Raw genomic sequence first — 25,893 nt, 5'->3', positions numbered from 1 at the left:
GCAACTGTACACAAAAAATGGTCTGAGATCATGAAGACGTGCGAGTAGGACATAAGTCTTTCATATCTTTTCTTGATACTTCAGTTCTATGTCCTCAGTTTGCCATCCATCATGATGTCCAACATAGTATGGCCAGTGGCAAATCTAAAACATGAATGGCTGGGCTGTCTTTGATTGAGTTAGTCCTAGGTAATGCTCTGTCACCTCCTTATCTGGCTTCTACCATCATTCAAGACTAAAAATGCCATCCCCTTCAATCTAGAATCTCCACGAAAGAAGCCTCATTCTGCTAGACCATGGCCATTTTTGGTTTGTCATAAGCTGCAGTTCAGTGAAGACCAAATGGTCTGTAGATTCTCATACCTCACTTTCTTTACTGGAGTGATCAGCATCTTGGGAGAATAGTGGGCTTCCTGCCCAAGGCCACAGGCATGGAACTAATCTCCCGTGATGGTGAACATCTTCTTTTGAATATCTCTGGTTAATCCTGGCACTCACTGAAGAAGAGACATTGCCTGAGGATGATGATGCCAAAACAGCTCACGACAATCTTTTAACAGCCAGTGTCCGTTCTCTTTCTCTAAGAGGCAAGCTAGTCATCTGCATCTTAACCTTGACTCACTTATTGCCCCATTGCAAGAAAGAATCAAAGGTTGAATCTCTCACATTGTAAGTGTCATAAGTACACCTGCTTTCAACCACAGGTTGCTGCCTTGGATGCCCCTCTAGGGTTAAAGGCAGTTGTCTGCTGGATGTACATTCCTTGAGGCAAACACCCAAACAATCATGTTTGGTGTAGTTAATCGGTTTTCTGTTGCCATCTTTTACGAATGAATGTATGAAATTTAAGCCATATGGCCAAGCCCTGGGGTCTGAAACCAGGCAATGAATATAGGAATTTTGATTAAAAATGACTGTTATCAAAAATTCACACACTAGTGCATAAAAATGACATATTCATAAAAATATAAAAAAATAATAAAGTTTTTTGTTGCTTAAATATCAATTTCTTTTAAAAATGCCAAAAGGGGCTCAAGTATAACTTCGTCCCCATAAATCTCAGCACAAGACTTCACAGGAAGGCCATACTCTCTTCTACTGCTTATACATTGAGAAAAATGCATTGAAACACAACCAACTGATAGTAACCTTTCACAATTTACACACACACACACACCAGTGTACAGTACTGCTATCATCTAGAAATTCATTGTGTGTGAAGTGGGCATGGCCAATCCTCAACTGAGTTGAAACAAGTTCAAGTTTTTAGTTATTAAAATTAGTCTGCCAAGGGCTACTATTTTCCCTCATGGTTTTGTATTTTTTACTACAGGCAGTTCCCACTTTAGGCTGGGCTCTGCTTACAACATTCCAAGTTTACGAAGCTCTTCAAATATATTCATCAAAAATTATTTCCTGGGTTACAACGTATGTTCCGAGTTTACAACGCCGACAACATCGATCCAAGGGAAGAAATATGGCTCCAAAGTGGCAGAATGTTCAAAATTCGGAGGTTTTTGATGAAAAACTTAATAAGAATGCAGGCTATGACATTTTCAAGACACTCAAAGGATTAAAAGTAAGGTTTCCTTAGGATTTTCGACGATATTTCGGGTTACAACGATTTTTGGCTTGCAAAGCGGCGTTGAAATGGAACCCCCTGCATAAACCGGGGACTGCCTGTATTGACAAAGAGGAGATAGCCTCTTTTCTTACAACTTCCTAAAAGTTTATGACCTATGATAGGTCTTTTCATAACAGATTAGGGGACATATTTCCTAATATGTGATAACTATCTAAGTGATTTTTTGCTTGTGTCTGTTTCCTCATTACCATAAAATCCAACATGAGAAGGAACCCAGTAGATTTAAACAATTTTGTGCCAACAAGAAATGCAAAAGAGCCACTCTTACAGTCATAGTACATGACCAAACATTTTCCTTTACCATTTAAAACCAGTTCCAAAGCCCAAAGCCTTAACTAATGCTATCAACACTGCAATGAGTACAGAATTACAGTCAGCTGACTCAGTTACATATGATTCACCCTCATGTATTACAGCACATCCAACACCATTTATTGACTTTGAACTATCTGTAAATGGCTTCAGATGATTTTTATGAATAGTACCATGTTCAAGGCATTTAGCGGTGTCTTTTTCAAAAATGTTTTCTTCGAGAAGGATTTTAGACACAGAAATTATAAGTATGATCTGAGACGGGATATGAGGAAGGTTAACTACTAGTATTTTTCACCTCTAAAGACTCATCCTCATTTACTATAATTTGAAAAGGACCTTTACCATCATTCGATGGTAAAGGTCGACTAAATTTTTTAGAATCACCAGCTTTTTTTAAAACATTTAAGGAGAGGTTACTTGGGGCAAATCTAAAGGTCTCCATTAACCATGTGGGGGTCAAAGTACTTCAATTTTTCCCTCGTACACTATGATACAGTCTAATTATGAGTAGTGGATTTATTGTGAGACAGATGTAATGTATTAAAACATTATTCAATTTTTCATATAAATACATTTTTTATAGCAAATTTCCTCCTCCCAACCCCAATCTCTTGCAACTCATAGTCACAGCTGACATGAAGAAAGAGGATGTTTCTCACTATGACGGCTTTTAAAGGGATATTGATGCATCTTGACATTAGAAAATCAAGAATGTTGGTTATCATATGTAATGGGTGAGCTTGAAAAATTACAGTAGATAGCTATATTCAAAAAAAGTCAAAATCATAGTACAGTACACAACAGAATATCAAATAGAGCAATTACACTTATGAGGAAATGCTTCAACTCGTGCAAAATACAAATGAATTTCTACTTTTTTAAATTATTGAAAATATTAATGCAAAATTTTACAAAAACAAAAACCATGGACGCCGTGTCAATTTACCTAGTTTTACTATATCTTCTAAATTTAAGACTGTATCAAACACGCAGAGGTTCATAATTACAAATGTCTGATACAATCTTATTAATAATCTAAGAAAAGCTCTGAAAATGTCTTACTACTCCTCCTTGGCCAGTGCCCAGACGTTGTGGTGCAGCAGAAACAAGTCGAGCGCCTGTTGGAAGACGAGCACCAGTTCCTGGCGCTCGGCCTTGAGTCTAAAATTAAGTAGAAAGAAAAACCTGTCAGCAATTGACTAATGAAATACTGAACTATCTACATTCAATGCAAATAATGACAAGGTTATCATTTACCATTTCTAAGCATAAAATACAAATAAAAAATTAAGAGAGTATGCATTGTAATATACATATAATCATAACAGATAAATGTCATCTCTTTTCTATTTAACTTATAAATGGATGGCAAAATTTCTTGGTGGTGCAATAAAGACTGGAGTGATAACCATCCAACTCAGCTCTTTTGAGCCCCAAGTTTAGACACTGCAAGATTCCTTAAGGAGAGGAACAAGTTTCTCACCTCACTTCAAATCTCACATGCACAGACGGTGGTTACTGAATCTTATGGTAAGTTACAATACATATTCTTATTTGGTACTATCAAAATTATGTTATGTACCACCTTAAACTATCATTTGTCTCTTCTGTTTTCATTACATCAGTGAGTCATTGAAAAATCTGTAAAAAGTCCTATTCATTCTCAACAGAAGATTGCACCACCTACAATACTGGGTTCCAGTAAACAGCAAATCAGGCTTAGAATATAAACAAGGATTACCAAAATGAGGCACCCATGACTAGTCGCTGACAAATAGCTCATTAGAAATTTTAAAACACTAACATTAATAACATTTTAAGGTTCAAAACTGTGTCCCATACCAACATATTAATGTTTAACACATGCCAGACTCCTTATGCACTTAAAGCAACAAAGGAACATCTTGTAAAATCTAGTATAAAAATTAACAGAACTCTATGACACACATTTGCATAAACTTGAACAATTTTGCACAAGATAAGAAAAAAGCCAAATCTTACCGGCGGTCTTCGCCCATAGCTGGTTCGTACAGCTTCTTGAAAACCTTGATCAGCGTCCAATTCCCGGGTGTCTAATGCAGGATGGACTGCATCAAATCCAGAGTAAAGGTCATCATCATCATCCACACCAAATCTTAATGTCTCCATTGCGAGAACTCAAGACAGTGGTTTTACAACAAAACACTTGCAAGGCCTCTTGGTTACTATCTATTTGACATGCAGCTGTATATTGCTGAAAATAAAAAGGTTAAAAAGTTAATACTCCTAGTTCACATCATCTATCAAGAAATAGAATGTAAGCAGCCAAAATAAATTAAACTTTCTTTCAGTCACAAGATCATTAAAATACTAATAAAACCTACAAACTATCACACAGGTCATATATCTTTGCACACTACACCCTTTCAAATTACAGTAACAATAATGTCAGTACCATAAGAACTAAGAGGAAATGATTATTGGAAGAATCATTTTCTATCCCATATCAAGACTGAAATGGAGAAAATATCATACTCTACAGTTTTTTGCTTCTGGAAACTGCCATACCTACGACCTACTACAAACATTTGTAAGCAGGTTACAGACATTAACATTGCTATTAAGCTACAAGTACATAACTTTTAGATGATCCAAGGTCAAAAATGGAGATGGAAATCAACATAAAATTCAAGATTTATTACAGTATAACTATAAGAAATGTAACTTACTAAGAATTTTTTCCACTGCTTAACAGTGTGTTTTACACTTCTGATTTAAAAACACAATGAAATCAAAGAATGTATTATAATGGCAATTATAAAGGTTCAAACAGCAATTTGCCCATTTGTTAAAATATAGTTGTGATTTTCTTATAGTATGCAACTGAATCCTTCTAATTTGAAAATCTTGAACATTCTTGAGATGATAAAATCAAATAACCATAAGTATACTGTATAAGGTAAATATGAGATACACAGAAAGATGAAAAGAAAAACATGTAAAGTAAACAAAGACAAATTAACAGAGAAAAACTACACAGACATAAATTAGCAAAGCAAATATTATCAATATAAAAAATAAATAAAAATAAAATATATGATATACAATTTAAAAATATATAATATATAAAAATATACAGTCCAATTATATAAGATTAATGAATACACAAACATACATAGAGATAAAACAATTGTACCTGAGTAAAATGATTCTGACTGCTAAGAACTTAATATTTACTATCTAAATGCCCACTAAATTTGAACTGCTCTCACAATTCATTTCACATAATACCCACATTTACATCCTATGCTGTGTCATAAGGCAATAAGAAACTTCTTGTGAAAAGTACATTTCGTAATGTTATTTTGCTTATAGCTAAAGGAGGAATCTTGATACAGAGTCTAAAGCAACCCCTAAGGTTTGAGAACATGGTCACCACCCAGGAAAAAGTAACTATTGTAGATGTGATATGTATGATACTCCAACTACCACAAATAGCAGCCAAGATACTTTATTCCCTTCAGTCAAACATAGTGTGAAAGCAGAAAACCAAAGTTCTCTGCAATCCTAGTCTCTATCCATCTAGCCTACTGTAGGTGCTCACATACTTGAAACTTCTTTGTTATTCAGGAACACAGAGACCAAAATTCCCCTGTACCTAGACAATGATACTGAGTTGAAATGCAATGACATTCCAGCGCACAGAGTGCATAATGATTAGGCTCTGGGAAGAAAAATTAACAGACAACAAAACTCCGGCCAGTACAGTAGTTGACAAGCTACAAATTACTCACAGGTCTCTGATCTTACTTCCATTTTAGCATCATAATTCAAAATGCCTGAACATTACTCTTTGAGGTGAGGAAAGTTTTTTAGTTGGATTTGCATAATGCTAAATTCAGTGCAGTGCACCACTTAGCCTACCTGATGGGGACCAGGTAGCACATGCAGTGGAGTCTTATTACAGAAAAATGTTCATTCCACTTTTACGTTCGATTTTGTGATGGGAAAACTCATATTCCATTATCAACCCACTGGCACCCTACATGTGCAATCACCTAAACCACACTGCCTCGGCTATTGTACAAGCCACGAACCTGATCAAACTTAAGTATAACCTAAGATGGCAAAACTTCACATAAAAATACTATGCACTGTGAAATTTTAAATTACTTAACCCTGCAATCCAACAGAGTAAATTTGTTTGAAAGATATTCATCCCTTCCTCAGGATATCATCCACTTAAAAAATCCATCCCAAAAGTCAATTTGGCCTACGCTTTGACGCTTCATTCAAGGTAGGCTAACTTGCAACTCACCACTGTGGCCTTTCATTTTCTCTTAACAAATTACGATAAATTACACGTATTCTGCTTTAAAATGACACAGAAATGACACAGCATATATATCAACTTTCTCGAGAGCAAGCTTCAGTAAAGTAAAATATCCATAACAACAATTCTGGCCAAGGGACAGATAACACTGCTATGGCCTACCACAAGTGACCGAAAGGTTTAATCTAAAAATAATAACTAGGGCTGTTATTATGGGATCATGATCAACGATTGCTGTGTAAATAAAAAAAACTAGGTCAATATATAAACAAAATAAATCTATAATCTAACCCGAAGGACAAGGATACTACCAGCAGATGGCCTAACACCATATCTTTTATCTTTCGCTTAAAATACCACGACAATATATCATGAAAACTGTACTGAATTGCATGCTGAAATTCCACCCATATTTAACAGCCTCCCGCCAGCAAGAGTACTGTTTTAATTCAAAAGATTCGCAGTATGTTTTACAACTGACCTACCCGAAGATTCAGATGCAGCGCCTGTCAAATTTTGTTAGGAAGGAATGTGTGCTGTATGCGGCGGTGCCAAATTGCCAACGTAAACATTTCGACGTCAGGAATTCCTGAGAGTATTTCTGATTGTTCTTTGCATACTTCGTATATACCTAATATGTAACTTCATAAAAGAATAAGTAGACCAATGTTTTTAATAAATTTACAGCCCAGGCTGGCTAGATATTGACTATTGTAAGGGTAGTATGAGTCGGCTACATCACTAGACACAGAAATAGTCCATTGTAAATGAGCCGTTGGTAATGTAATTGACATTCAATTATGCAAAAAAAGATTTACATTCATTATTCCAAAAACAACAATTATTTTAATTATGTGGTAACTACACTATTTTACTCCTGGGGAGTAAACGTGGCACCGTTGCACCTTACTGAAATTACGGGTATTGGTGACCAAAACATATGTTATTCAACGACGTGGATAAGGTTCCTCGGATAACTTGAAGAGATGACAAAAATGGAAAAGAAATTATCTTAAATTACATACTGAATTGTATGTTCACACAGAATTATTTCAAGTATCTTTGATGAACGAGGAACGGCTTTTGAATAGAAGCAAACTCTCAAATTTGCGGAATCCTGTAGATTAGGTAACTAGCCCACTATAGGTGGCATTACCTTTTTTTTATATAATTGGAAGGAACATTAAATAACAAGTGAAATCTGCTATATGAAGAAGGGGTACTGAGACGAAAGTAAAATAATTGAAAATCCGTTTTTAGTTAAAATTTGTGCCTATCTCAGGTGTAGTGTGCCCGCAACTGTGTGAGCTCCAGGGAACAAATTAACCAGGATGTCTAGCTGAAATCTAGAGCCAATTAGGAGTGCATTGTTGAGGCTTGTCAGACACTTAATATTTCAGATGCTGTATTAGATCCTGATCCCAAGAAGTTAAATGAAATGCTGATGGCTATTTTAATGAGATATGACCAGCCATGATTTGATGATACATGTACAGTAGGCGAGCTTATCATGACAAACAGACTAAATCCAACACGGAGACGAAATCGTTCAACCGATGATTACACCATTTTTGTTGAGTCTCACCTTGCTGCGAATAGAACTTACCATACACCCGAGAGAAATTACATTAATTCCTTGAAGAGGAAACTTGAAGGAATTACTCAGCCTCATTTGTGGTGGACCAAATTGGCATCATCTATCTTTGGGTCAAGTTCAATCGAACTTGTGGAACTAAGCAATCAGCTGAGGATGTCCCTCCCCCGGATACTAGTCATCCTGAACCTATTCTTACAAAATTTGCACTTGGCTCCAGGGATGTTAAGGAAATTCTGGACACTCTTGATCGCTGAGGTGGAGAAGGTCCTGATGGTTTCTTCCCTTTGTTTTTTTTTTTTTAAGTTTTTAGTGTGTTTTCCCAAGATTAGTAGATTCTATAGATTTTTATGACGACGTAATACTTTTGCGGATAAGCGCAAACTTAATAATACAGTGCCTGTTCCAAAGAGTGGCATATCTGCAGATTGCAGTAACTAGTCCAATTTCTATTCTCCCTGTGCTCTCCAAAGTTGCTGAAAAACTTATTTTTAAGCAACTATATAAGTATGTGGAATCTAAAGGATTGTTAGCTGATAGTCAATAAGAATACAGGAAGCAGTTAGGTACCGGAGATACTCTTTTAGGCTTGACATAGTATTAGCAAGAGAGCCTTGAAAAGGGTTTTGAGTGCAAAGTAATTCAAATAGATTTTAGTACTGCTTTCGATTTAGTAAATAAGGCATTTATTTATTTATAAACTTAGGAATCTTGGAGTCGGTAGATATGTTTTAGGATTACTTCAAAATTTCCTTACAGGTAGGCAGCAGCGAGTTGCTGTTGATGGAATCTTGAGTGAAACAAGACCTATTGTGTCCGGAGTTCCGCAGGGTAGTGTTCTTGGTTGCTTACCGGGAAAGCAAGATTGTTCAGTATGCCGATGATGCAACACTTGTGGGTGTAGGAGTATGAGAAATGAAGCTGCCCTCAGTCTCAATCGGGACATGGACCGGATCAGTGAATGGTGTAGTTGGTGGGGTATACGGTTGAACTCCAGTAAAACAAAACACTATTGATTAGCAGATCTCGTACAGATTTTTTACCCCATCCTCCCCTTCAGGTGGATGGGACTTTGCCGATTGAGTCTGAAGTGTTAACTATTCTAGGTGTAACTTTTGACTCATCTTACATTTGTGAAACATCTAATGAAAGTTGCAGCAAATGCCGCACGAAAGGTAGGTATTGTTCGTAAGGCCTCATGTATCAATAACTAATAAAAGCAATGCAACCTGTTTTAGGTCATTTGTGCTTCCTTTTCTAGAATACTGTTCTCCGGTGTAGATGTCTGCTTCTGCCTGAGAATTATCTCTTTTAAATGGAGTTGCTCGTGGTGGTAGGTTTCTGTTTCCTACTATTAGCGGTTGTGACGCGGACCATCAACGGGTAGTCTTTTGCTTGTCACTTTTTCATAAGTTGTATTTCAATAGAGATCTTTCCCATTCACAATTGATCCCTGATCCCCTTTATCTACCGTGAGCAACCAGATTGCTGAAAAGCAGCACCAACGTGCAGTAAATGTGCCTCGCTGTCGAACTTCTCAGTTCCAGAGGTCCTTTATTCCTCACACCGTTGGACTATGTAACAGTCTCCCTGAGGATGTCGTACAACTGGCACTTCAAAAGTTCAAGTGAAGATGCAATGTATTACTACCCTAATGCTATACTCCTTGCATTTTAATATACTTGTACCTATTTATTAATTTACTTTTCCTTTTTAATAAGTGAGATCTCTTCACTCTGTATTTCCCTTTACCTTCTTTTACTTCCTAATGAGTACCATATTATTTGAAGCTTGAATTTCAAGTCAATGGCCCCTATGGGTTGTTCCATATGAACAGTGTTCATCTCCTGAATAATAATAATAATAATAATAATAATAATAATAATAATAATAATAATAATAATAATAATAATAATAATAATAATAATAATAATAATAATAACAGACGCAAGCGTAGAAAAGCACAGTAAAGGGCCACAGGAAGAAAATATGTAGGCTACTATTAAACAGATGAAGAAAGCCTAAGAGAATATAGGGTAGAAAAACAATTACAGAAGTGGTGACGAAGATGGGGAAATTTGACGATGCTGTAGAAAGGACGGCCAAACGAAAGGCCGCAGGCAAGATATAAGAGGGCAAAGAAAACGGAGTCAGAATGAATCAGTGATAAAAGATGAGACGAAAGAAAAAATAAAGAGGAAAAGACTCAGTAAACACATAGAGGTACCTAATACGAGAAGAGAAAGAAAGGGTGCCACAATACTGCCAGCGACATAAAGATAAGGCTCAAATGGCGATAAGGGAACATGAAATGGAGACGGCTAAAGAAGTGAAGGAAGAAAATATTTAGAAACATAAATTAAGAGGAAAGAGAAAAACGAAGAAGAAATACAGTTATAGAGTGACAACTGAAAGAAGATAACAAAAATGGAAGCAGAGGAGCAAATCGAAAAAATATGACCAATTGTGCATGAAATAATGATGAAAGAGCGAAATATAAAGAAACATTATATGATAAAGAATGCGTACTTGATAGGACAGGCATATTCTAAAGATGTAAGGGAGCACATCGCCATAAAAAAAAATACTAATTAATCAGCCGCAGATAATGAAAAAAGCTAAGAAGTGCGTAAACGGCTGAAAAAAAATTACACAAAGCATTAAATAAGGATAATCAGTGAATAGAAAAGCCTGCAAAACCCAAAACGGCATGGAGGAAAAGGAAAACCCAAGACCATCGAAAATACCTGGAATAAAAGTGAAGAAACAGTAAGGAACCTAATAGCAAAGAGCCTGTGGCCCAAACACTAGCTACCATATTACGTCAGATATCTACGTCTATAATGAAGGATGAAATACATGAACACCTATAAAGGAATATGGAAATTAAAGAAACACTAGTATTTAGAGCACGAGGAAGAATGGAGGGCAATTTATTCATACTACAATTTTATGTGGCAGAAATCCCGCCCCACCCCCAACAAAAAGAGTCTTGTAGTGATATCTATAGATTAAAAAACCTTGAGATTCCATCAAAGGAAAAAAAATACAGTCGTGAAGGAATAATAAATATCCGCAAGCACAACCGATACAACTCCTAAGACATACGAAGGGAACATTACAAAAATTAATTTAAGATATGACGTGGAAAAGAATTGGGAATGACGAGTGTTACAAAACAAGGACACATAGGACCAAATATTTAATATATCTAAGTTGATTATCTATGAGATAATAAAAGCGCTAGAGCCAAAGAAACGGGTTTTATTGCACAATGAGACTGAGATTAGTGAGAGGGACAAAGGAAGGAGAAATGTGGGCTTGGAAGAAACAGAAGGGGACGAATGGAAGAATTGTCCCTTAGAACTTCACTCGGGGCAAATATCATGTGGGACATCATTGCTATGAAAATTGAACTTTTGACAATTCACAGTATAACCAACACTAATAATATGGAGTCATGTTTGAAGCATTTGTATGACTTAAGTTTATAAGTCTACTCCACAACTTTAACCGGTGGGCACATTACTCGAGTAGTTACAAAATATTGTTACCTGCGGCAAGTTCAACCTCATTAACTATTATCTACCCTGACAAGCACTTTCTTGTCACTATCTATTTCTTATCTTCAGTGCCTGTATCGTGAATCTAGTCTCTTTTTTAGTCAGAGATAGTTACTACGCTAAGTGTTTTTCATTTAGCCCCTTAAGTCTATGGCAGTTAAATATATGTTTGACTGTTTCCTCTTCTTCCCAAATAATTCATAGTTCATGTCTTCATTTTTCAATTTATTGGTTACATTTTAGTTCCTGATAATTCATAGCTCATATCTTCATTTTTCAATTTATGGTTACACTTTAGTTCCTGATAATAATTTATAGCTCATATCTTCATTTTTCAATTTACGGTTACATTTTAGTTCCTGCATAGGCCTATCTAGCCTAACCTTCATCATTATTGTTGCCTCCCTCGTACCCAATTCTTAATTCCTCTAAACATTTCTTTAAGCCCTACCCATCATATTTTAAACTAAATTTCATCCAAAATCTGCCTTTTACTTCCTGTTTAAACATTTGTCTTATACTGTCTGACCACTTCTATGTTAATGTCGTACTTCCTACAGATGCAGTATTTGTCTCACTTTATCCAAGCAGTCTTTATAAGGCGTTATCAATTCTTATTATGCTTAACTCTCTTGCACCTGCTCTCGGTTGGAAATCCTTCGAATAACTTTTTTTTATCTTTTATTAGAGAAAATATACAATATTTTACAGTTTTAACAGTATTCCAAGCAGAATCTTATCAAAGCTGACATACATTTACCAAAAATTTGACTGCTGATCGGTATTCATTCGAAAGATAATCTTTAAAAACAGTATAGGACTTGTAATCACCCTTAACCAATCTATAAAAACGCACGTACATTAAATCTATTCTCCTTTATCCTTTACACTCTCATTGTCATATTTTAATTTCAAACTACTGAGCTCCGCCCCACCCTTCTCATTCTCATAAAAGACTTTATATTTTTTTTTTACGCTGTCACCTTGGATTTATATCTTTAGTAATGACCACTTACGGCGGGTAGTAACACCTGAGTGTGATAAATGACTGGAAGAGGTTTATTGAGTATTGAGATTTCATACTCTTTATTGGAATATGGATCAAAACATATATCTTATTCTTTTACCGGGTATCCAGTGACATTTATTAGGACGGACGTGGCCGTATCATGTAGGGATTTACCAGGATTAACAGAGTGCTCTATAAATCCTGGATTTATAGTGATTTGGCTCTTTGTTAAATAAGCTTTGTAACTTCTTCAATAATAACTGTAATTTAGTGCGCTATTATGATGACACAGCAAATAAAACTTAAATCTCTGAACAAGATATTTTAGCTCTAAATCGAAATGGTATGGACGGCAACAGTGGTATTAAAATACAATCTTTCCGATAAGCCTTTGCAGTAAAATTGGTGTCAATAAATCCTTGAATACCTTTTAGTTTTAAATACTATTTAGTCGAATCTTCTCACGACAATGCCATATAGCTTAATGAGTTCCCCCAAAGTTTGAGATATTTTTCGAAAACAATTTATCCGAGACCAACTTTTAGCTGCCTCCAATGACGAACGACCGTCTAAAACACCGCCATAAAAAGCTGTTGACACTGAGCAGAGCCTGATAGTCGACAAGTGGTACTGAAAGATATGACCTTGATGGAGCATAAGGGGCTCATATAGCCTAGTCGTAGTAGCATTTACTTGAAGAAAACACCGCTTCCTATTCAGACAGCCTCGCGTACCGCTTTATAAACATCTAGATTCATTCTTCGATACAAGGTTAGTTACTTAAGCTTTGACTGCATAGCCTAATAGGATAGGGTGATAAGGAACAGTCAACGAATACACCTTAGCATGCTTTAGCTCTCTGTTTCTGTTTCTGCGGACCTGACTGAATTTCAAGGTAACTTTCAGAGATCTGAATGTTTAATTTCGTGTTCAGCATCATCAAATGTTGGTAACAAAGAAACAAATCCAACATAGCAACAAGGCCTCTTTTTATGTCGTTGATTATGATGATTATGCTGGCCTTAATGCCAGATGTTAAGCTAAAGCGCAGCTTTGATCTGGGCAACATCAATAAAACATTATTATTATTATTATTATTATTATTATTATTATTATTATTATTATTATTATTATTATGCACGGTGGTTTATCGGTGTGACAGAGCTCGTGTCTAAACTCTTTAAGAGCTTGCCTGACTCAGGGTTTGTTCTTAGATGAAATGTGAAAACTTTCAGTAGAGTTAAGGAATTTGGACCGCATGAACGGAAAAGAAATAGGGGAATGGTTGAAAAATAAAATATAAAAATAAATACAGCTTGGGCACGGAATGCTGCAAAGAAATATTAGCACAGTTTCACGGTGTTGTGGAAGGCCCACTGTAATCAGGAACCCAGTGTAAGTAACAGTATGACAAAGTATGGTAACTTCGGATCTTTCCGTGATAATGAACCCCCAGGGTTTTTAACCCGGTATGTATCAATCTTTGCGGCGTGTTTAGTACAAACCCGTTGGGGATTACTGTAAAAATATAAACAAAAGACTGTAAATATCGTAAAGATAATGACCCCAAGAAATATTAACCTTAGATAACGACCCCGGCAAACCCTTGGGGGTCACTATCTAGGAATGATCCGTCAATAAGTACTCTATTTGTTCCTATAAAAAAAAAACCATAGCGTTTCACGTAGTAGTATTCCTCAGCATGAGATGGAATCGGTCGTTGAAACTAGTTAAGGGGGTGAGGGGGGTATACCTTCGTCTACCTGTAGTGACTCGACGGTGGACGTCACTACCGCGCCTTCAGTAGGCTAAATTGTTTTGAAGCCATTTTTCTTTGAATATCTCTCCATGCTGATATGTTTTTTCGCTTACAATAACGATGGAAATCAGCAAGTGCAAAGATGGTGTAAGGGAATGGCAATGCAAGTGTAGGCGCTTCAGTCTCCTCTAGTTGTAGTCTCACACAGGTTCTGTAGCTTCTATAGTAGTCTACAGTCCTTTCTATTGACCATAAATGTATCAAATGACATAAGCATTTCACAGATGAAATCCAAAGACAGTCTCTCATGAATAATTGGGAAACAGAATGATATTCACCAAACATAACATAGCACAAAATCCAATCACATTTGTCATAGGGTTGTTGCAAGCTCTCTTACTCTCTTTAACCTTATCATAAATAGTATCAGCTTTACAGTTGGGCAATTCACTGAGGTCTACAAAAACGCATTTAATCTCAAATGATTCTGCATCAAAAAATGTTCCCAAAACTGCTTACTGCGACACAGTTGACTTATCTGTTGTTTCATCTATCACAACTGAAAACTTATGATGCTGCAGTTTTTCTGGGTTATCCCTTAGAAAATGAAAACCAAGCACTTGCCTTATGATACTGGTAGCTTTTTGTTTTCCTAAAGTTACCTTCTTCAAAACATCGTCTGCTGGAAACTGGTCTTGAAGGAGAGGTAGGAAATTTTCACACATGCTAATTGGCAAATTATTTTCAGCAATGAAGCTACATATTTTGATTTCCATTTTTGCAGCTGCATTCAGTGATGGTCCATGACCACTAATGCTGGGCTGAGACTTTGCCAAACTTGCACTTCTTTTTGCATTATCACTGTGGGTCTTGGTTTCCTATGACGAATTGATGCAGTTTAGCACACGAAAGTTTTACACTACATATGTCACAAAATGGCACGTCTTTCCCAGCCACTCTCTTTTTCTTCAACCATGATTTGAAAGCAGGATTTGTCAACCAAGTGTCTAAAAACTTTTGCTCAAATTTCTTTTTTTTCTAACGGCTTGCACTTTTCCTTGTTTCTCTTTGTCTGTATCATAATCACTATCATTATTACTGGCCCTTTTTGTGGTCGTCTGAAACAATGATCGTAGAAAAAAGTAATAATAAATTAATAAGAATAAAAAATATGATAAATTCTCCATCCCAAGATCAGGCAATATCATAGTCAGATCATGGAAATCCTTATTAACAATGAAATGAATCATCAAGTTGATCGCATGTATCAACAGCTTAAATAATTTTATCATTAGTAAGAATGGCCATTTTACTGTGTTAATGTATCACCTAATAGGGGACGAAGAATTTTCTTCTAAGCTCAAAAATGACAAATCCTTTTCTTCCTGAGAGAGGCATAGACTATCTGAGACTCAGTGACTGAGTCTGAGTGATGGGAATTGCAAAACTCAAGAGATGGTGAGTAGCGTGTGTGTACAGGAATGAAACAAGTTATTCGGGAGGAAAGGTGTAGAAATACTGGGCAGACCGTACCATACTTTAAAGCCCCGTTCTCACATTCAGGACTTTGTAATAATGAGTTGAAATCAAGCAATGTTAATGCGAGAGCATATAACGTTCTTTAATGACATCATTATTTAGACAGTAATATTTGTTTAAAATGGAATACTTATCAATATTTTAACTCAGTAATGTGAGAATGTAATACTACCACAAAGATTTTTGGAAAATGCAAAATTTCCTTGACATATCACGGAGAAACCTACAAAATCCTCGAAAATTCCTTGGTTTTTCAAATTCCTTGAAAATATCCTTGATCACCCTAAAATTCCTTAAATCAAGGAAAATTCCTTGAAAGTGAAAACACTGTTCTCACCCCGCAATGAGCGTGCTGAGTGGTCTCCCTCGCAGTGAGAGAGATTTATCAGCAAGAGGAAGAAGCACGAGAAGCATTCGCCAGCTTCCTGAGGGGCGAGGACACTCCCCAGTGACGCAAGCGAACCCTTTGGATCCTTCTTCCCCACAATCTCTCTCACTGCGGGGTGAGATTACATTGTTTCCACTTTCAAGGAATTTTCCTTGATTTAAGGAATTTTAGGGTCATCAACGATATTTTCAAGGAATTTGCAAAATCAAGGAATTTTCAAGGATTTTGTAGGTTTCTCCAATATACGTCAGTGCATACAACTCCCCTTTGGTCCAGGGAAGTACACTTGCTGTATGATAGCACTTTACTTTCTCTCCTCCGATGACAAGCCGGAGACCATATTAGGACACTGAAAAACTATCTGCGTTAACCAACAAAATATCTTTTTAACCAGATTACTGAAGCATACAATGAAAATTAGGGGATGCTGGATAAAAGAGCAAGAAAAATGGCTAAAATCATTAGTTGTCAGTTTGGCTTCTTGCTACAGAAATCAACGTACAAAATCTTTACAATTAGGTAACTGTAGGAGACATTCTGCAACAGCTATACCACATATTTGTGGATTTCCAAATTCCATTTCACCAAGGTTATGTCATAATGCAGGATCTACAGTGAATAAAGGGGAGATACATCAGATTTATTTGAAACAAGTGTTGGTGTCCATAAAGAATCAGCGCTGTCTTATTTTTTACCATAGTAATAGAAACTGCGTAGGAGTACAGAAAGGGAAGCATCTGGAGCTTATCGCATGTAGATGACCTGATGTTAACAGCAAACTGGCCAGAAAATACGTAAAGGAAAAATCCACAAGGGAAAGTGATTGTGGATGTTGAGAGAGAGAGAGAGAGAGAGAGAGAGAGAGAGAGAGAGAGAGAGAGAGAGAGAGAGAATGTGAGGATGACTACAACTTCACGTGTCAAATGTGAAATAGGTGTCATAGAAACTGTACAGAGCTCACAAGCTTCAATACAGTGAGGCATATCCAATGCCCTAAAACTAAATGGAAAGCAAATGATGCATACAGACTGAATTGAGAAGCTTGTAGAGGGCAATAAGTAACAGACAAATCATCCCATTAGTAGAAAGAGCAAAATTCTGTGATGAATAGTATGAGGCCTATAATTCCCTAGGCAGCAGAAAAACAGTCATTTACAAAGGATATACAAAAGACTGATATTACAGACTGCTGCGATTCACGACTAGGACATCTGCTAAGAGATGTGGGGCACCGAGGATGGAAAACAGACCAAGAGCTCCAAAGCTACGGTAGTATAAGCATAACATCGATAGGAGAGGAGACGTGCAGTTAGTATGAAAATTAGTAGGTATGAAAACAGCAGGGTGAAAACCAAAAGGCACGACCAAAAAATTATGGAGAAAGGACATTGGAAAAGGCTTGGACTAGATGGGAATTCTGGGAGAAGGCGCACAGGACAGAAGAGAGTGGAGAGAACCCATTTCATGTCTCACCACATAAGGGGAAAGCCTGACTTTAAAGATGACGATGGTGAATGAATCCTGTCATGATGAATGAATATTATATCATGCTATTTGGGAGGCTAGGATATCCAAGTCCACACAGGTTAGATTGGTTACCTGTGTGTCATGTTACATAGGCCGTGCCTTGTACAGCAAACAGTTCATCTTGATGCTTTGTAGTTTTCTATCAGCTAATACCAAGCCTGTTAACCCCCACCCCCAGGGTATTTTAAATGTACTGTACACAGACCACAATACCTTTGCTGTAGTGTGGTCAGTTTAATATAATGTTAATATCTGAAAAAAAATCAATGAAGGAAAAACTCACTTCAAAAGTGATAGTCATAGTGGAAGTAAACATAGTCAATTTGTTGCAATGAATAGGCTGAGAAGGTTGTGCATTATAATATGTTTTATGTTGTAAACATCAGATGTGCTGGTTTAAGTTATTTATTGATAGCTACATACATTTTTATAATGCTGTTCCTTTTATTTTACTCAGGTTTCTGAAACATGGATGAAATGAAGAAGAATGAACCCATCCACATAGTTACCCCTTTGATTCCAAGTGATATACTGTCTGAGTTATGTGGACGCCCTGTGCTCCTGAAGTTAGATAATTTGCAGCCATCAGGTTCTTTCAAGATTCGAGGCATTGGAAATTTTGTACAGAAGGTCAGTCAGTTATTGTATAGACTTGTAAAGTTATATTTAGAAATATTTTGAAGTAAAATCTCTTGTACGTCATCTCGAGTGGGGCAGTAGCACAAAGGTTTGTGTAAGTTTTTTTTTTGAATCATTGATGAATATAAAGTTACATAATTAGTATGAGGATGAAGAATCATATGGTAAATTATATCTAAGTCAGATTTTTATTAAATAATAAATTTTGAGATATGGAGAAAACAATTGTAGGATATTTCTGAAACTTAGTATAAAGAAAATGTAATATTATACAGTAAAGCTTTCACACTTATAATTATGGAGGTAACACTGTGCCTGTACTCCAATAAATCAGAATTGGGGGAAATTCAAGAATGTACAGCATTACAGGGTACAAGACCAATTTGCACAGATTAGGAGCAGCATGAAATAGCATTAAGTTCTCACTCAGTTTTTAAACTTTGCACTGGGCTACTGTGTTGCATTTGCAGTACTTATACTGTCAGTACTGCATATGCAACACAATTGCCCGGTGCAAAGTTTAAAAACTGACTGGGAACTTAATGCTATTTCATGCTGCTCCTAATCTGTATAAATTGGTCTTGTACCCTGAATTGCTGTACATTCTTGAGTTTTCCCCAAATCTGATTTATTGTAGTAGAGGTACATTATGACCTCCATAAGTGTGAAAGCTCTACTGTATTTGATTTCCTTTATTCTTCCTGCTATTGTAATGAAATCTGGCAATGGTTAAGAGGATTCTACGTTCTCTAGTACCATAAATTAGTTTACCAGACCAGTGAGTTACATTTCTGGACTCTCATAGAAAAGAAAGACTTGGAGAAGGGTCAAGATAAGTAATAAGGGCAGCTGGGAAGGATGCAACCAAGGATGATAGTTGTACAAGCTGAGAACTGAGAGAACCAGTACTGTTTTCTACAGTGCACCTTACAATATACATTGTGAAGGGTATGCCTTAGGCGAAGTTATATGCTAACTTACCTCAGCACTTTAAGTATTTCTGTCTAGTTACAAAAACTGAAAAGAAGTGGGGTAGTGCCAACGGTGCACCTCATGCGGTGCACTGTAGGCATTATTTAAGGTTCTTTGTAGAGTGCCTTCGGCCCCTAGCAGCAACCCCTTTCGTTCCTTTTGCTCTACCTCCTTTCATATTCTCTCTCCCAACTCACTTTCCACCCTCCCCTAACAATTGATTCATAGTGCAGCTGCGAGGTTTTCCTCCTGTTACACCTTTCAGACCTTTTACTGTCAATTTCAGTTTCAGCGCTGAATGACCTCTGGCCTAAATTCCATATTCAATGCAATTCAATTCTAAAAAGAAGTATTATTTTGTATATTGTACTGTGCATTAGATTTTTTGTAAGAAATGTTTAACATTAAGATTTTATAGTTGTTTGGAGGCAAACAAAAGTGGGATTTTTGGTGGCAATTAACAGATGTAAGATCTCGGTAAGACATCCCGAGATCTATGTAATCTATTTACTAGAGTATTTACTGTTCATATCCTTGATGAGAAACCTTATTTTTAACAGATGCTGCTGATATATTTATAAGTTCAATCTGAGAGTTATTTACTCAATATCGTTGTTTACAGGGTGTCAAGAATGGCTGCAAACACATTATTTCATCATCTGGTGGCAACGCTGGTATGGCCTCTGCTTATGCTGCTCGTCAAATGGGAGTTCCTTCTACTGTTTATCTACCTAGTTCCACCCCCAAGATGATGATTTCTCGCCTTAAAGATGAAAAAGCAAGCGTTGTGGTAAATATAATAATAGCATTCTTTAATTTATAATTCCTCCCTCGAAAATACAAGCTTTCATTTTCAACAAACTATAAATTCCAGTATTAACGATTGACAGATTTAGTTACTGTTTCAGTAAATGCTGATGGAATGCAACCTTTTGTCCTGTGCTGCTTAGCTAGCTTTTTGTGTGTGTGAATAGACATTGCTACAGAAGGTATTATTTTGAAAACCTACCGAATCAACAGAAGGAATGAGAGTACACTGTGACAAAGGGGTCAGTAGAGAATGTGGCATCGGAAGAAATTAAGCAGCCTTGAGAAAATGACAAATAAAAACCTCCAGGACAATTATGAATAACAGATAAATCGTCAAACATAACTTGAGAGCTCGTCACTGATAAGCACATCAGAATAATATATATCTATATCTATATCTATCTATCTATATATATATATATATATATATATATATATATATACAGTAAACCCCATATTCGCGGGGGATGCGTACCCCACCCCTGCGAATAGCTAAAATCCACAAATACTTAAAACCCCTCTAAAAACACTTAGAACTGCCTATTTTGATAGTTCAAACACAAAAAAACTCTAAAAATGCTTATACCTGAGTATTTTAATAGTTTTATCATAAAAAGTGCATTTAGTCATGAAAATTATATGAGAATACAGTAATTAGTGAATATTTCTCAGTGAAAAATACCGCGAATGGGCGAATTTTCCGCGAAAAATGTGTATGTATATTCCAGAGAAATCCGCAAATAGGTGATCCGCGAACCATGAAACCGCGAATACAGGGTTTACTATACACTCACACATATATATAAATATATATAATATATATTATATATATATTTATTTATATATAATATGTATATATATAGTATATTATATATATATATATAAAATTGAAGAAAAAGAGCTGGGTAAAATAAAACTTTCTTCTACAAGACCTAAATTGCTTTAACCATCTTTTCCATCAGCTTACATAAACGAGATGTTAAAGCAATAGGGTCGAAACTGGTTTCTAAAAACTCATCTTCAGCTGGTTTTAAAATTGTTAAAATGATGGAAAGTTCCTAAACACTTGAGCAGCTGCTGTCTCAGTGTACTGTATTGTATACAATTTATAATATATATAACAATAAAATGCGAGTGGCTCTAATCTTGTTTGCCCTCCCCTGGGTGACGGCACTGGAGGTATGACACAGCCACCCACCTCATGTAAACAGGTTTGTCTCCCCCAGGTGGGGGCAGGGTAGGTAGGGGAACAGGAGGGTAGGGGAGACATCCATCCTCCTCCTCCTGCAAACCTGTTTGTCCACCCGGTTGGGGGCAGGGTAGGTAGGGGATCAGGAGGGTAGGGGAGACAGCAGCGCCGAGTTCCAACACGCGTAGCGTGCGCCAACAAGCTCATACTTATATTTTCTTGATACAGACCGAAATATGCCGGAATTTCATCAGGTTAAAGTTAGCGATAATCGTGATTCTGGCAACGATATAGGATAGGCCACCAACGGGCTGTGGTTAAACTTCATGGGCCACGGCTCATACAGCATTATACCAAGACCACCGAAAGATAGATCTATTTTCGGTGGCCTTGATTATACGCTGTACAGAAAACTCGATTGCGCCGAAGAAACTTCAGCGGCTTTGTTACTTGTCTTTCTTTAATCTTCCTTTGGCGTGTGATGCTCACGTTTATATACCTAGCAGTAGAAGCATCGGCTTTGGGCCATATAAGTATTACTTTTAGATTAATTAGCCATGCAGCATTTATTTCCTGAGGAAGTCTCAAGAGGCTATGAAATGACATTACTAATGTCTCATTTAGGGCCACCATCATTGCCTCATTTTACTCACTCCCTGACTCGCCAGTTCTTGCTGAATTTTCTCTTCTGAATAATTCGCGAACCCTATTGATCTTATAACACTCTTAACAGGATGTAGTTGTAATAGGTGAAACCTCTACTTCATTATCTATATAGCTGGATGTTGCTAAAATTCTTCTGCTTTCTTCCATTTTAGTAACTTCTGTTAAAAGCAATCCATTGCTAAGTAATGCCATACACATAAGACATGTCCCATCCCTTTGGAATCAAGCACTGAAAACTTTGCGCAATATTCTTCTGAAAAGTCAAAATGAATTTCTATCCTCTGAGCTATCTGTGTTATTCAAACTTGTCCTTAATATTTAAAGAAGAACCTCTTTGAGGGTTCATCCGAATCAACGGCCATTGTCAAATGTCGTCATCGTTGCACTTATACATAGGAATAAAAAAAAATATAAAACGTCTTTGAAAATATTAAAAAGACACCACATACTTTCCCTGAAGTCCGGTTCTCTGCCAATGACACTATTGTAGAAGGAACCAACTCCAAATATCCGACACCATCCTCCCCAAAGAGGGATTACACCAACAGGAGCGGCACAATTGTAATCTCACCCACATGTTGAGACTAAGACTATTCCCTTCTTAGGGGAAAGTCGGCAATAGAGGAGGCAAGATAATCGCTAATACTAAGACTGACAGTCATTAAAAGGCGGGGAGCATAGAAGAAGGCCTGGGTCAGGTGGGAATTCAGGCGAAAAGTTTGCAAAACAAAATAGTGGAGAGAACTCATTTTATGTCTAATCCTGTACATGAAAAGCTTCACATAAAATGTTAATGAAGAAGGCAGAAAAAGTACCAGTCAAAGTAATCATTACGGAACATACGAAAAACATCTAGTCATGAGAGTTGTGATAATACCTTACTGAAAATTTACTTATATATTCAGTTATTTCCTATGTTTTCTATGAACCACTGCATCAATAATATTACAAACTGCTTGTATTTCATCACTAAATCTGTTTACTGTTATTCATGAGAATGTTCAATTTTTAAACAATTACCAAATATTCTGACCCTCAGGTCCATGGGCGCAACTGGAATGAGGCTCATGAGAAGGCAACTGAAATGGCTGGGTCAAAGGACAGTTGTTATGTGCACCCCTTTGACCACCCGGATGTATGGTATGATCATCTTCACCCATTGTTTTTATTTGATGGTAATTACTTATTATGCAAGAGACCTTCCTTATGTTTGTTTTGCCTTTTACAGATTTGAGTTTTTTTGCTATGAGTGATCTATAGTATGTAGTGGAAATTGACTTATTTGATGCAAATCTGTGAAGGGAAATTAGTAATCCTAGAGTTCAAGGCTGTTTGTCTTTTTCAGTCCTGACTACCTTTTATTATGAAAATCATAGCTAACTGGGATGTTACGGGAAATAACTTAGAACAAGGAAAAATTTAGTTGAATTCTATAATAATTTTCAAATCAAGTTTTGTGTAGCGACAATAATGTTCCTAGGTTTTTTTTACCCTGGTTTGCCCTGAAGTTACTTCCATCATTTGCGTTTTTTTCCACGCTACTATTCAAGTATGGTCTTTTTCTTTCCACTTCAGTTTTATAGTTTTGGTATTTAACACTTCCTGTAGATAACTGTTTTTGAAATGTATCATATAAATACTTTAACCTGTCACAGATTCTAGTACTGACAGAAAAATAATAGTACACAATTATTGTAAAATATTAATCATGCAAAATTTTTTAGTAACTGCATGGTACATAACGGTACCATTCCATTCTTTTCATGTATGTTACCGCTTCGTCTTATGTTTGGTGATGTAGTATTAACGAGTAAAGGGAGTTCCCAAAAAGATGAAATACATGCAGTCTTAATGGACGGTCTTGCTTTCCTTAACAGGAACTAAATATTTACCCATTCCTACAAATAAACTTTCCCGTGCAGCGTTACATGTAAAGGGTGTCTGTGTTCTGCTTGTATCATTCCTTCTTGGAGGAAGGTAACCTGAGCAGAGATCTCTCCTACTTGCCGTAGTCCGCAGAATTTTTGGCTCTTTACGTGACTGAGTTTTGGCTCAGCACCTATTTTCACCTTGCATGGAGGGAACATGGATACCCCTAACCTCAGTCACTTGAAGGAGTGAACTGAAAGTTTTCCCCTGCACCCCTACTCAGTCCACCTTCCACAAGTTGTCAAGATTAGGGAAAGAACCAGCTTAGTTGTCCCAAAAGAGGAAGTTGATGGCTGCAATCATCTTTGCTGACCTTTTTTGGGGGGAGGTACACTGAATACTGAGTCCTACTCCTGAGCATTTCACTCCACTAAGGCACTTTTGGCTATTCACTGCTTGAAAGTGAAAAGAGGGAGTTGGAGTGGTTGGACAGCAAAACTGAAAGACCCAGAAAATAAAGGACGTACAGAACCCGGATTAAAAAGTGGACCTGGGAGAAAAATGCAAGGGGTAAGTTAAAGGTGTTGAACAGCAAATCTCAAGAAATGAAGCAGGAATAGAGGTAAAGTAAAAGATTTATAGTTGGGTGCAGCTGGGGGTTGAAGGGGCGCTGCAAACACCCTTTAGTAAAGCCTAAAGTGCACCAAATGAGGTGCACTGATGTGCCATCCTACAGGGATGGTGAATATTGTACTCTGAGAGAGAAAACACTGTAAATTTTTACTTTTTGTTGTTCTAGTGTTACTTAAATATACTCGTTCTTTATTATCTTAAAGAATAAACTAGAAATTTTCTGGAGCTCTTTTTGTACCTAAACATTAAATTTTGCAAGATTTGTGTAGCTGGACTTCCAGAAAGGTTGTTGGATAGATAGAGACTTATTTTATCTGATAATGCTTCCCTTTCAAACGGGACCCTCTTTTCTTTTCAGGGAGGGCCATAGCACAATGGTCACAGAAATTCTAGAACAATGCAACACAAAACCTGCTGCGATTGTTTTATCTGTTGGTGGTGGCGGTCTTCTGTGTGGTATTTTTCAGGGTCTTCATAAACATGGTAATACACACTGGTGTTGTTCTCATATAATAATATTTTTAAGCCTGTACTACCTTCCATCACCATCGTAACAAACATTTTAATGTAAGGTTTTCCTTTCTATAAAAAATTTATTTTTAGTATTTTGCTGTCTGCTTGTTAGTTTTCAGAGTAACCACATATTCTTTTAGGTTTATCATTGTTCTATGCCTCACACAAGTGTCACCAATGTTGACCACTTTCATGTCTCTAAAAGCTCAACAACACAGGGCTGAGATTCCTTGCTGAAGTACGTGAAGAAGGTTGTAAAGTCACCAATTCGGCGCCAGGATAGTGTTTCTGGCGGTGCCATAATAAGTTCTCACGGAGCTTGTTCTTTGTACTTCCTGTTTTCTTCTAAGCTCAATTAGTTTACGCCTAAAACGTGCCAGGTCACGCATTTTAATCATTTTTACTTTATGGTATTTATACGAATGTCACAATACTGTGTATCACATGTTTCTTCATTCACAGGTATCAAGACTGTATTCATATTGTAGCTCTGCATGTTTTGTATTGTAATTGCACTTCGTTCAATGCATATTATTGCTATTGTTTCGACCAGGTCACAGTCAATTCCATTGTCTCTCACGTTCGGCTGCCAGTCGGCCGCAATATAAGCCGCCTGATCTGTAATAAAACCAGCAGTAACCTTTTACCTGCTCGTTTCTTTGACACCTTCACAGTGGTGACCGAGTATCCCGAGCTAGCGGATCCATACGGGCGACTCAGTCTTGGCTCCAGGGCTTTCCAAAAACGCTCTTAGCGCCTAAAACACGGCGCTGTAACCAGCGCTTGAGCCGCTGACTCTCGTCGGCGCACTCATCAGCGCCACTAGCGATCCACACGGCGCATCAAAGCGCATTGACGCCGAGTATCCTACCCAGCAAGGGGGTCAGGAGCGAGCATGACGCGATATCCTCCTTCATGCAGCAAACGCTGACCCCGCGACTCCGGAGGTTT

General features: G+C 37.0%; 2 protein-coding genes across 5 annotated transcripts in view; one reads left to right on the top strand and one right to left on the bottom strand.

Annotated features, from left to right (window-relative positions):
- Positions 1-25,893, bottom strand: part of nompB (intraflagellar transport protein 88-like protein nompB) — a 73,131-nt gene that overhangs the window by 32,820 nt on the left and 14,418 nt on the right. For 2 of the 4 annotated variants that reach the window (XM_067132376.1, XM_067132379.1), the window contains exons 1-3: positions 6,754-6,876; positions 3,962-4,193; positions 3,023-3,121 (exon numbers count right to left, since the gene is read on the bottom strand). In XM_067132376.1, coding sequence (XP_066988477.1) covers positions 3,023-3,121; positions 3,962-4,108 — 246 coding nt within the window. In that variant the 5' untranslated portion in view covers positions 4,109-4,193; positions 6,754-6,876. Of the gene's footprint in view, positions 1-3,022; positions 3,122-3,961; positions 4,194-6,753; positions 6,877-25,893 lie in introns of those variants that run through there. The other 2 variants (XM_067132377.1, XM_067132378.1) reach the window with 2 other exon arrangements.
- LOC136855401 (serine dehydratase-like) overlaps positions 13,034-25,893 on the top strand; it is a 28,416-nt gene continuing 15,556 nt past the window's right edge. Inside the window, exons 1-5 of the mRNA XM_067132389.1 lie at positions 13,034-13,209; positions 18,109-18,281; positions 19,885-20,052; positions 22,967-23,067; positions 24,788-24,912. Of these exons, the coding sequence (XP_066988490.1) occupies positions 18,120-18,281; positions 19,885-20,052; positions 22,967-23,067; positions 24,788-24,912 (556 nt within the window). The 5' untranslated portion in view covers positions 13,034-13,209; positions 18,109-18,119. The remainder of the gene's footprint in view (positions 13,210-18,108; positions 18,282-19,884; positions 20,053-22,966; positions 23,068-24,787; positions 24,913-25,893) is intronic.

Source organism: Macrobrachium rosenbergii, chromosome 31, assembly GCF_040412425.1.
Source record: "Macrobrachium rosenbergii isolate ZJJX-2024 chromosome 31, ASM4041242v1, whole genome shotgun sequence".
Classification (NCBI taxonomy): domain Eukaryota; kingdom Metazoa; phylum Arthropoda; class Malacostraca; order Decapoda; family Palaemonidae; genus Macrobrachium; species Macrobrachium rosenbergii.
This window is presented reverse-complemented; position numbering and strand designations above follow the sequence as displayed.